General features: G+C 50.1%; 1 protein-coding gene across 4 annotated transcripts in view; it reads right to left on the bottom strand.

Annotated features, from left to right (window-relative positions):
• Positions 1-13527, bottom strand: part of shroom2a (shroom family member 2a) — a 134945-nt gene that overhangs the window by 78110 nt on the left and 43308 nt on the right. For 3 of the 4 annotated variants that reach the window (XM_064936256.1, XM_064936259.1, XM_064936257.1), the window contains exons 4-5: positions 8617-8739; positions 290-2867 (exon numbers count right to left, since the gene is read on the bottom strand). In XM_064936256.1, the coding sequence (XP_064792328.1) occupies positions 290-2867; positions 8617-8739 (2701 nt within the window). Of the gene's footprint in view, positions 1-289; positions 2868-8616; positions 8740-12340; positions 12411-13527 lie in introns of those variants that run through there. The other variant, XM_064936258.1, reaches the window with a different exon arrangement.

Below are 13527 nucleotides of genomic sequence, written 5' to 3'. Positions count from 1 at the left end.
TCCCCATAGAGATGCTGTACTGAGAGTAAAGTCATAACACGCAGGAACATTTGAACCGACAATGAGTTTGACAGTGACTCAGTTTCGAGACCCATGGGCCCTTGTAGTGCACTACAACAAAGATAGGATGCCAGTCTCTCACCTTGTTATAGAAGTCAGCGGAGGTTGAGGATAGGATGCCAGTCTCTCACCTTGTTATAGAAGTCAGCGGAGGGTGAGGATAGGATGCCAGTATCTCACCTTGTCATAGACGTCAGCGGAGATTGAGGATAGGATGCCAGTATCTCACCTTGTCATGGAAGTCAGTGGAGGGTGAGGATCGGGACCTCTCGTGGACTGGGGCTGGTTTGGTCCTGTCATCTTTTCCAGGATCCAGGATGTTATCAGCAGAGTGGGAGCGTCCTGAGCCTCTGGTCTCAGCTGCTTTCTTCTGGGTGTTCCAGGTGGTCTCGTACTCAGCAAAGGTCCCCAGTCTCTGCAGCTCCAGAAGGGCCTGCTGTCTGTGGTCCTGTCCCTGACACTCTCTCTGTTCCTTCCTGCTGCTGGACATGTCACAATCACCCCTGGCTATCTTTTTGCCCTCTCCACAGTCCTCTACAGGGCCTGGCAGGGCAGTTTTAGGGAGGGGTCTGGTGAAGGCAGGTCTGGGGGTGGAGTGTCGGTTCAGCAAGGAGTCTGCAGCCTCAGGGGGGGTCAGCTCCTCCTCCACCCCCACCTCATTGATTTTGTCTGGCTCAGAGAAACACCGGACCTTCTTCTCCGTGGTGAAACGCTTCCTGCTTCCGATACGGGTCACCTGACTCTGGGCAGAGCCAGACCTGGCTGGGAGGCCCTCAGAGAGGCTGGACAGGGGGTTAGAGTTGTCGCTTCTCCCCAGACCAGAGGAGGAGTAGTCCGGCAGGGACCCTGCCTCTGCCACAGGGTGCTCCAGAAGGACAGGCTCCAGGTCTCTCCTTCTAAAGGAGGTGGCCTTCAGCACGCGGGCCTGCGCCTCCTTCAGATGGTCCTTATAGGTGGAGGTGAAGGAGCCATCTGAAGAAGAGGTGGTGTCTTTGGGCCTCCAGACCTCTGGCACCTCATGGTTCTCCTCCGAATCACAGGGTCCACTCAGGGAGGCAGCGCTCTTACTCTTCTGCAGCTGGGCACGTCTCATCTGGATCTCATTCCTCAGGGTGGTGGCGAACCGGTCAGTCCTGGTGCACTGGTTACTGGAGAGATCTACAGTCTCCACACTGGAACAGTCTCTGGGTACGAGGCCTGAGTTGCTGAGGCCGCTGGTGGTCTGAGGGCAGATCTGACTGTCTGGCAGCATCTCTTGACGGTGTATGGTGTCCTGCTGAAGAGGTTGTAGAGACTGTCTTCTCGGGGGGTAACTCATACAGTGGGGCTCTGCAGTCTGACTGTTGTTCCTCTTCAGGCTGGGCTGGCCTGTAGAGGACTCCAGTACAGCAGAGGGACAAACGGTAGCTGGCTGTTTGTGGCGGGAGCCGTCATCCTGTCTGCTGTATCCCTTACTGTCGTTGTTGAGGGGTGGAGGTGGCTGGTACTTAGCCTTGGTAACCCCTGACCCCAGGGGAGTGAGTGACTTCTTATCTCCTCCACCCTGTATGATGCTCACTGCTCTCCCTTCAACGCCACCCTCCACACCCTCCTCTCTACCCCCTCCACCCCTCCTTTCGTCAGTCTTGACCAGCAGGGCCTCTGTGACCGGTTGACCAGGCTGTCTGGCCGTCACACAGTAGTACCGGCTGTCTCCAGTGCTATCTGGGGTCTGGCTGTAGAGCTGGGTGTTCTGGGCATTGTAGTTGGTGGGGAGCTCCTGCATGCTGCTGTAGCAGATGCTGACGTTCTGCTGTTTGGGGACAGACCAAGTCCTGGGGTGGGAGTAGAGAGAGCTCTCATTACTGTACTGTCTCTGGTGGCAGGGCAAATAGGTAGGGGGGAGCTGGCCCAGCCTGACATCACTACTGGACAGGGAGCAAAACTTGTTACAGTTCACCTGGTTGGGATGACAGTTCTTTGGTGAAATGTAAGGAGGGACCATGTTGTTCTTGGAGGGTAAGTTGTGATGGCTACGCCGAGAGTCATTGGTGCATTGTGAGTTATCAGAGTTATCCATTCCTTTACCATGGGCCTTGGGCTGGGTATGAGCACCGGGTCCCTCTGGACAGGCTATAACCAGAACATTCTCATGGGACTTCGTAGCAGCGAAACTGTCACTGCGTACGGGCAGTGGGGGAGGAGGAGAGGGATCGGAGGTCTTCTTCTTGTCAGGAACGTGCCAGATGGGACCGCAGCTAGCCCTAGCAGAGCTGGAGGAGTGGGAAGAACCTGACCCTGACTGCTCCGCTGTCCAGGAGCTGTCCCGGCCAATGTTGGCCCCATGTCCCCCAGCCAGTTGCAGATACCCTGGCCTCTCGTCCTGCCTGACCCCCTCACTACTCAGGCTGTGTCTGCCATTACTGGGCCGGCCCCCTGACTCCCACTGGCTCACCTCATACAGCATGTTCTCTGTGGAGGCAGCATTGCTCTTAGGGAGGGTGTGGTCTGGTGTCTTAGGGAGGGTGTGGTCTGGTGTCTTAGGGAGGGTGTGGTCTGGTGTCTTAGAGAGGGTGTAGTCTGGGGTACCAGAGTTGGTGGAAAAGGAGCTGTATGCCGAGTCCCTCTTGCCCCCTCCCAGGTGCTCCGTGCTGGTGTTGGACTTCACCGGGGAGAAGCGTCCTGGGGATTGGTGTCCAGGGGGGTAGGGGTGGTGGGAGACGTCTAGACTGTCCATGCTGCCCAGAGAGCTGAACTGGTCTGATACTCGCCGTAGGTTAGTCTGGTTCTGGTCCCAGCAAGTCGAGGAGAGGTTGGTAGAGGAGAAGCTGGGGAGGAAAGAGGTAGAAGAGGGCTGTTCGTGATACATAATGCATTGTCCTACATAATGCTACGGTCTAACACAGTACTTGGGGGACATGCTAGTAGAGGCCCATTGTCCTACATAATGCTACAGTCTAACACAGTACTTGGGGGGGGGGCATGCTAGTAGAGGCCCATTGTCCTACATAATGCTACAGTCTAACACAGTACTTGGGGGGGGGGGGCATGCTAGTAGAGGCCCATTGTCCTACATAATGCTACGGTCTGACACAGTACCTGGGGGGGGGGGGACATGCTAGTAGAGGCCCATTGTCCTACATAATGCTATAGTCTAACACAGTACTTGGGGGTGGGACATGCTAGTAGAGGCCCATTGTCCTACATAATGCTACGGTCTAACACAGTACCTGGGGGGGGGGGGGACATGCTAGTAGAGGTCCATTGTCTTATATAATGCTATAGTCTAACACAGTACCTGGGGGGGGGGGGGGGACATGCTAGTAGAGGCCCATTGTCCTACATAATGCTACGGTCTAACACAGTACCTGGGGGGGACATGCTAGTAGAGGCCCATTGTCCTACATAATGCTATAGTCTAACACAGTACTTGGGGGTGGGACATGCTAGTAGAGGCCCATTGTCCTACATAATGCTACGGTCTAACACAGTACCTGGGGGGGGGGGACATGCTAGTAGAGGTCCATTGTCTTATATAATGCTATAGTCTAACACAGTACCTGGGGGGGGGACATGCTAGTAGAGGCCCATTGTCCTACATAATGCTATAGTCTAACACAGTACCTGGGGGGGGGGGGGCATGCTAGTAGATGCCCATTGTCCTACATAATGCTACAGTCTAACACAGTACTTGGGGGGGGACATGCTAGTAGAGGCCCATTGTCCTACATAATTCCCACTGGGGCCACCCATATGTAAAAGTAGTGGCCCCAGCCGACTTGTAAGTCGCTTTGGACAAAAGCGTCTGCTAAATGGGATATATTTTATAATTCTACAGTCTAACACAGTACTTGGGGGGTGGGACATGCTAGTAGAGGCCCATTGTCCTACATAATGCTACAGTCTAACACAGTACTTGGAGGGTGGGGACATGCTTATAGAGTCCCATTGTCCTACATAATGCTGTATGCTAACACAGTACTTGGGGGGGAGAGGGGGGGGACATGCTAGTAGAGGTCCATTGTCCTACATAATGCTATAGTCTAGCACAGTACTTGGGGGGACATGCTAGTAGAGGCCCATTGTCCTACATAATGCTATATTCTAACACAGTACTTGGGGGGGGGGGGGGGGAAACATACTAGTAGATGCCCATTGTCCTACATAATGCTATAGTCTAACACAGTACTTGGGGGGACATGCTAGTAGAGGCCCATTGTCCTACATAATGCTATATTCTAACACAGTACTTGGGGGGGGCAGGGACATGCTAGTAGATGCCCATTGTCCTACATAATGCTACAGTCTAACACAGTACTTGGGGGGGGGGGGCATGCTAGTAGAGGCCCATTGTCCTACATAATGCTACAGTCTAACACAGTACTTGGGGGACATGCTAGTAGAGGCCCATTGTCCTACATAATGCTACAGTCTAACACAGTACTTGGGGGGGGGGGGGGGCATGCTAGTAGAGGCCCATTGTCCTACATAATGCTACAGCCTAACACAGTACTTGGGGGGGGGGCATGCTAGTAGAGGCCCATTGTCCTACATAATGCTACAGTCTGACACAGTACTTGGGGGTGAGAGGGGGGGGGGCATGCTAGTAGAGGCCCATTGTCCTACATAATGCTATAGTCTAACACAGTACTTGGAGGGGGGACATGCTAGTAGAGTCCCATTGTCCTACATAATGCTATATTCTAACACAGTACTTGGGGGGGGGGACATGCTAGTAGAGGCCCATTGTCCTACATAATGCTACAGTCTAACACAGTACTTGGGGGGGGGGGGGGGGGGGGGGCATGCTAGTAGAGGCCCATTGTCCTACATAATGCTATATTCTAACACAGTACTTCGGGGGGGACATGCTAGTAGAGGCCCATTGTCCTACATAATGCTACAGTCTAACACAGTACTTGGGGGGGGACATGCTAGTAGAGGCCCATTGTCCTACATAATGCTACAGTCTAACACAGTACTTGGGGGGGGGGCATGCTAGTAGAGGCCCATTGTCCTACATAATGCTATAGTCTAACACAGTACTTGGAGGGGGGGACATGCTAGTAGAGTCCCATTGTCCTACATAATGCTATATTCTAACACAGTACTTGGGGGGGGGACATACTAGTAGAGGCCCATTGTCCTACATAATGCTATAGTCTAACACAGTACTTGGAGGGGGCATGCTAGTAGAGGCCCATTGTCCTACATAATGCTACAGTCTGACACAGTACTTGGGGGGAGGGGGGGGACATGCTAGTAGAGGTCCATTGTCCTATATAATGCTATAGTCTAACACAGTACTTGGGGGGGGGGGGGGGGGACATGCTAGTAGAGGTCCATTGTCCTATATAATGCTATAGTCTAACACAGTACTTGGGGGTGAGAGGGGGGGCATGCTAGTAGAGTCCCATTGTCCTACATAATGCTACAGTCTAACACAGTACTTGGGGGGAGAGGGGGGGCATGCTAGTAGAGTCCCATTGTCCTACATAATGCTACAGTCTAACACAGTACTTGGGGGGGAGAGGGGGGGGGCATGCTAGTAGAGTCCCATTGTCCTACATAATGCTACAGTCTAACACAGTACTTGGGGGGGAGAGGGGGGGGGCATGCTAGTAGAGGTCCATTGTCCTATATAATGCTACAGTCTAACACAGTACATCGGGGGACATGCTAGTAGAGGTATTCACGGGTCAACCACAACCCAAATACCCAATACTTGACCTGGAGCCCGGGCGGGTCTGGTTCCAAAATTCTAACTTTTCTCTTAGGTTCGGTTCAGGTCCTGTGGGATGGTTATCGGGTCTATGTAACTCCAGTTGATAGACCCGATTGGACCTGACCACGGCTCTGCAGAGCCTATAGCATATTTTATGCTAATAAGGTGAATTTATTGACTTTTAGAAGGCCTAGCCTGCATATACAGTTGAAGTCGGAAGTTTACATATACCTTAGCCAAATATATTTAAACCCAGTTTTTCAGAATTGCCGACATTTAATCTTAGTAAAAAATCCCTGTCTTAAGTCAGTTAGGATCACCACTTTATTTTAAGAGTGTGAAATGTCAGAATACTAGTAGAGAGAATGATTTATATCAGCTTTTATTTCTTTCATCACATTCCAAGTGGGTCAGAAGTTTACATGCTACCAAATACTAATTGAGTGTATTGCCTTTAAATTTTAACTTGGGTCAAACGTTTTGGGTAGCCTTGCACAAGCATCCCACAATAAGTTGGGTGAATTTTGGCCCATTCCTCCTGACAGAGCTGGTGTCACTGAGTCAGGTTTGTAGGCCTCCTTGCTCACACACACTTTTTCAGTTCTGCCCACACATTTTCTATGGGATTGAAGTCAGGGTGTTGTGATGGCCACTCCAATACCTTGACTTTGTTGTCCTTAAGCCATTTTGCCACAACTTCGGATGTATGCTTGGGTTTCATTGTCCATTTGGAAGACCCATTTGCGACCAAGCTTTAACTTCCTGACTGATGTCTTGAGATGTTGCTTCAATATATCCACATAATATTCCATCCTCATGATGCCATCTATATTGTGAAGTGCACCAGTCCCTCCTGCAGCAAAGCACCCCCATAACATGATGCTGCCACACCTGTGCTTCACAGTTGGGATGATGTTCTTCAGCTAGCAAGCATCCCCCTTTTTCCTCCAAACATAACAACGGTCATTATGGCCAAATAGTTCTATTTTTGTTTCATCAGACCAGAGGACATTTCTCCAAAAAGTACAATCTTTGTCCCCATGTGCAGTTGCAAACCGTAGTCTGGCTTCTTATGGCAGTTTTGGAGCAGTGGCTTCTTCCTTGCTGAGCTGCCTTTCAGGTTATGTCGATATAGAACTCGTTTTACTGTGGATATAGATACTTTTGTACCCGTTTCCTCCAGCATCTTCACAAGGTCCTTTGCTGTTGTTCTGGGATTGATTTTTCGCACCAAACGGCTGTGTGGTCCCAAGGTGTTTATACTTGCATGCTATTGTTTGTACAGATGTACGTGGTACCTTCAGGCATTTGGAAATTGCTCCCAAGGATGAACCAGATTTGTGGAGGTCTACAATTTTTTGGAGGTCTTGGCTGATGTCTTTTGATTTTCCCATGATGTCAAGCAAAGAGGCACTGAGTTTGAACGTAGGCCTTGAAATACATCCACAGGTACACCTCCATTTGACTCAATTAGCCTATCAGAAGATTCTAAAGCCATGACATAATTTTCTGGAATTTTCTAAGCTGTTTAAAGGCACAGTCAACTTAGTGTATGTAAACTTCTGACCCACTGGAATTGTGATACAGTGAATTATAAGTTAAATAATCTGTCTGTAAACAAGTGTTGAAAAAATGACTTGTGTCATGCACAAAGTAGATGTCCTAAACGACTTGCCAAAACTATAGTTTAACAAGAAATGTGAGGAGAAGTTGAAAAATGACTCCAACCTAACTGTATGTAAACTTCCAACCTAAACTGCAGATATATTTGTTAACCAGAGGAGCAACTTCGCTGAAAAATAAAATGTGTCCCTCAAGTCCAATCGAATCTGGTCTAGGGTACGGGTATAGGTCTGGTTATCAGAGGGTCCATTCAGGTTCAGGTCTGATCGGGTCCACGTCCCCCTTTAATTTTTTTAAAATTGTGTTCTTTAGGGTCCGGGTCTGATCGTCCTCTGTTCCATTTGGATCCAACTTTTTAGACCCGAGAAAACCTCTACATGCTAGCTCAACTGTCTACACAAACTGACAAGATTTTAGGCACACTCAGTATAATAACGATGAAAAAGGTCCATAGTGCATTGAGGTACAGAATAACTACTGGTCTTATTTTGAAACAAATCTCTGAAGTTGTGGGCCAGTGGAAAGTAGTCACACTAAAACTCAGATCATGGAGCCTGAATAGAGCTCAGCTTTCCGACCAATCCCAACGGGCCCAGACATTCTACATCCGGGTAGAGCCCGTTTTATTTTTTAGGGCTCGGGCATCACTAACATTTTGATGCTGAGCCATTTGCTCGTGCAGCGCAGTGCAGTACAGTCATATCTGACTAAGATCATGTGGTGTTAGAAGTGCTTCAAACCTGTCAAATATAAAACAGGAGAGATTATTTAACAGAAAATAATAAATGTTCCTAGAGTGATGAAAAGTAGCTAACTGCACTGTCATGGTCTTCATTGAGCAGAGGAGCCCAAGCTGAGCTGTTGCTATGGATACTCACAGACCCAGAGCAGCAATGAGCAAACTGCATGCAGAGCAAGCTGCGGGCAGGGAGCAAGTGACAGACAGAGGCAGCTAATAGATTTGCTAATGGAGCAAGTTATTTCTGATTTCGGTCTTAAATTTGGCACACAAAATTGGGGTTGTGTAGGGTAGGGCCTGAATGTTGTGGGCATGAGTAGGGCCTGAATGTTGTGGGCATGAGTAGGGCCTGAATGTTGTGGGCATGGGTAGGGTCTGAATGTTGTGGGCATGGGTAGGGTCTGAATGTTGTGGGCATGGGTAGGGTCTCAATGTTGTGGGCATGTGTAGGGCTCTAAGCCTGATGTCTTAGCGGGGAACACTGGGTTACCTTGCATCATATCCGGTCTGCCAGACTGGCGGGGGCGGAGACTGAGTTTTGGCAGTCTCTGATTGTCTCTCGTTGAACTTGGTGGCGTGCCAGGAGTGAGGCCTGCTTACGGCTTCATTCCTCCTAAAGATATGAGTGAGTGAGAGAGATAAGCACTAGATTAGATCAAGTCCTCTTGAGAAGCAGAAATGAACAGGCCTCCATTACTGTGACTGGCTGGTTGACTACACAACACAGAGTTACATTAACACAACAGAGTTACAGTAACACAACACAGAGTTACATTAACACATGACGCCATGATCAACACGGCCATGACCACCAACAACGCAACAACACAACAGGCAGTAGTAACAACGCAACACCACAACAAGCATTATCGACGGCGACAACAGGCAGTATTGACGGCGACAACAGGCAGTATTGACGGCGACAACAGGCAGTATTGACGGCGACAACAGGCAGTATTGACGGCGACAACAGGCAGTATTGACGGCGACAACAGGCATTATTGACGGCGACAACAGGCATTATTGACGGCGACAACAGGCATTATTGACGGCGACACAACAGGCATTATTGACGGCGACACAACAGGCAGTATTGACGGCGACAACAGGCAGTATTGACGGCAACACAACAGGCAGTATTGACGGCAACACAACAGGCAGTATTGATGGCAACACAACAGGCAGTATTGACGGCAACGCAACAGGCAGTTTTGACGGCAACGCAACAGGCAGTATTGACGGCAACACAACAGGCAGTATTGACGGCGACACAACAGGCAGTTTTGACGACGACAACAATACAACAGGCAGTATTGACGGCAACACATCAGGCAGTATTGACGGCGACACATCAGGCAGTATTGACGGCGACACAACAGGCAGTATTGACGGCGACACAACAGGCAGTATTGACGGCAACAACAGACAGTATTGACGGCTACAACAGGCAGTATTGACGGCGTCAACAGGCAGTATTGACGGCGTCAACAGGCAGTATTGACGGCGTCAACAGGCAGTATTGACGGCAACACAACAGGCAGTATTGACGGCGACAACAGGCATTATTGACGGCGACACAACAGGCAGTATTGACGGCGACACAACAGGCAGTATTGACGGCGACACAACAGGCAGTATTGACGGCGACACAACAGGCAGTATTGACGGCGACACAACAGGCAGTATTGACGGCGACACAACAGGCAGTATTGACGGCGACAACAGGCAGTATTGACGGCGACAACAGGCATTATTGACGGCGACAACAGGCATTATTGACGGCGACAACAGGCATTATTGACGGCGACACAACAGGCAGTATTGACGGCGACACAACAGGCAGTATTGACGGCAACGCAACAGGCAGTTTTGACGGCAACACAACAGGCAGTATTGACGGCAACACAACAGGCAGTATTGACGGCGACACAACAGGCAGTTTTGACGACGACAACAATACAACAGGCAGTATTGACGGCAACACATCAGGCAGTATTGACGGCAACACAACAGGCAGTATTGACGGCGACACATCAGGCAGTATTGACGGCGACACAACAGGCAGTATTGACGGCGACAACAGGCAGTATGACGGCGACAACAGGCAGTATTGACGGCGACAACAGGCAGTATTGACGGCGACAACAGGCAGTATTGACGGCGGCAACAGGCAGTATTGACGGCGGCAACAGGCAGTATTGACGGCGGCAACAGGCAGTATTGACGGCGGCAACAGGCAGTATTGACGGCGGCAACAGGCAGTATTGACGGCGGCAACAGGCAGTATTGACGGCGGCAACAGGCAGTATTGACGGCGGCAACAGGCAGTATTGACGGCGGCAACAGGCAGTATTGACGGCGGCAACAGGCAGTATTGACGGCGGCAACAGGCAGTATTGACGGCGACAACAGGCAGTATTGACGGCGACAACAGGCAGTATTGACGGCGACAACAGGCAGTATTGACGGCGACAACAGGCAGTATTGACGGCGACAACAGGCAGTATTGACGGCGACAACAGGCAGTATTGACGGCGGCAACAGGCAGTATTGACGGCGGCAACAGGCAGTATTGACGGCGGCAACAGGCAGTATTGACGGCGACAACAGGCAGTATTGACGGCGGCAACAGGCAGTATTGACGGCGTCAACAGGCAGTATTGACGGCGTCAACAGGCAGTATTGACGGCGTCAACAGGCAGTATTGACGGCAACACAACAGGCAGTATTGACGGCGACAACAGGCATTATTGACGGCGACACAACAGGCAGTATTGACGGCGACACAACAGGCAGTATTGACGGCGACACAACAGGCAGTATTGACGGCGACACAACAGGCAGTATTGACGGCGACACAACAGGCAGTATTGACGGCGACACAACAGGCAGTATTGACGGCGACACAACAGGCAGTATTGACGGCGACACAACAGGCAGTATTGACGGCGACAACAGGCAGTATTGACGGCGACAACAGGCATTATTGACGGCGACAACAGGCATTATTGACGGCGACAACAGGCATTATTGACGGCGACACAACAGGCAGTATTGACGGCGACACAACAGGCAGTATTGACGGCGACGCAACAGGCAGTATTGACGGCAACGCAACAGGCAGTTTTGACGGCAACACAACAGGCAGTATTGACGGCAACACAACAGGCAGTATTGACGGCGACACAACAGGCAGTTTTGACGACGACAACAATACAACAGGCAGTATTGACGGCAACACATCAGGCAGTATTGACGGCAACACAACAGGCAGTATTGACGGCGACACATCAGGCAGTATTGACGGCGACACAACAGGCAGTATTGACGGCGACACAACAGGCAGTATTGACGGCGACACAACAGGCAGTATTGACGGCGACAACAGGCAGTATTGACGGCGGCAACAGGCAGTATTGACGGCGGCAACAGGCAGTATTGACGGCGACAACAGGCAGTATTGACGGCGGCAACAGGCAGTATTGACGGCGACAACAGGCAGTATTGACGGCGACAACAGGCAGTATTGACGGCGACAACAGGCAGTATTGACGGCGACAACAGGCAGTATTGACGGCAGCGCATCAGGCAGTATTGACGGCAGCGCATCAGGCAGTATTGACGTCAGCGCATCAGGCAGTATTGACGTCAGCGCATCAGGCAGTATTGACGTCAGCGCATCAGGCAGTATTGACGGCAGCGCATCAGGCAGTATTGATGGCAACGCAACAGGCAGTATCGACGGCAACAAAACAGGTAGTATCGACGGCAACAAAACAGGCAGTATCGACAACAACACAACTGGCAGTTTTGACAACACAACAGGCAGTATTTAACAACAAAACAGGCAGTAGTATTAAGACATGAGGGCAGTGTAGATGTGCTGATAATGTTTATGATAACCATGGAAACTCCTCAACATGAATGACAGATCAAGGTCTTGACATGAATCTTACTTATAGTCAATAAATCTCATGATAAAAGCATTATCCATGACACTACTTGATGAAGGAAAGAAAATGGTCACTTATCATGAAACAAAATGGTGACTAATCATGGGAGATGTTGAACTAGGAAGAAACACAGATGGTTGGAATGATGATATTACCACACAGCACATTAATGGCATTATGGGTAGAGGTCTGTGTGGATGACAACAAGCGGAGGAGGAAGGGGGATGGATGCTATTGGCTAGCTAGCTAATGGAAGCATACCTCATGGAACTTCGTAATATCTTGTTGAGAAAGCTCCTGGCCACATGGACATCAGTCTCAGAGGGCATTTTTCCAGTAGCTACTAAATCCACCATTCTCATATTCCTGCCAACAGGGGAGGAGGAACACGGGCTGAAACGCTGAACCATGGAACGACATGTAGGGCTCTATTTTAACAAACCTAACAAATGGTCAACCTAAGCACTGGAGGGCCTAGGCCTGGCACAATAACCGTATAATCGCGTAAACAACGATTACAGATAAAGACCGTCATGAAAATAAAATGTTTTGTTTGTTTTTGTAAAACGAACAGCTGACTGAAGACGAGACAGGACGGCCTCTGTTACCGCGGTAACACTCTTTACAATGTGATTAAACTTTGTTCCTCCTTGCTTAAACAAACATGTTTTGGTTGCATAGGCAACACCACCCTCCCTGCAGCAGCAGCACATGCAGTCAGGAGGAGAAGAGAACATGTGCGTTGTGTCCCAAATTAAAAATGTTTGCTGTTGGGGTGGTCATTTGGCTGACCAATGTCCTGACATCCAGAATTCCATGACTGTCACATCCCTTTTGTGACAGCAACTTCCTCCCCCTCAAAATCAGAACTCAACTCCAACTTTGGAGTGCGATAGAAGTAGCATACAATTAGTTTTACTAAGACCGCTGCAGTGCATGGCCGGACTAATTAATTCTCGGTCCCTGGGAAAGAACTATTTAAAGGCCCCCCCCCGTTCACATACGAGAGAAACTTTTGCCGTTTTAAAGCTAATTTCCTGCAATTCTACACATTTTCCCCATGGGTCAGAGACAATTTTGCAGTTGAAACTTAAAATTTGTGTCCTCCAGAGTGCTACAGCAGACTAAGGCACTGCATCGCAGTGCTAGACACGTCACTATGGAACCGGGTTCGATCCTCGGCTGTGTTGCAGCTGGCCTCGACCAGGAGACCCATGTGGCGTCGCACAATTGGCCCAACGTCGTCCGGGTTAGGGTAGGGTTTGGCTCTAGCGCATGCACGCTGACTGTCCTGTGTGAATTTAAGTATGCTCTCTCTAATTCTCTCTTTCTCTCTCTCTCGGAGGACCTGAGCCCTAGGACCATGCCTCAGGACTACGCCTCAGGACTACCTGGCATGATGACTCCTTGCTGTCCCCAGTCCACCTGGCCGTGCTGCTGCTCCAGTT

The sequence above is a fragment of the Oncorhynchus masou genome, chromosome 24 (assembly GCF_036934945.1).
Source record: "Oncorhynchus masou masou isolate Uvic2021 chromosome 24, UVic_Omas_1.1, whole genome shotgun sequence".
NCBI classification, from domain to species: Eukaryota; Metazoa; Chordata; class Actinopteri; order Salmoniformes; family Salmonidae; genus Oncorhynchus; species Oncorhynchus masou.
This window is presented reverse-complemented; position numbering and strand designations above follow the sequence as displayed.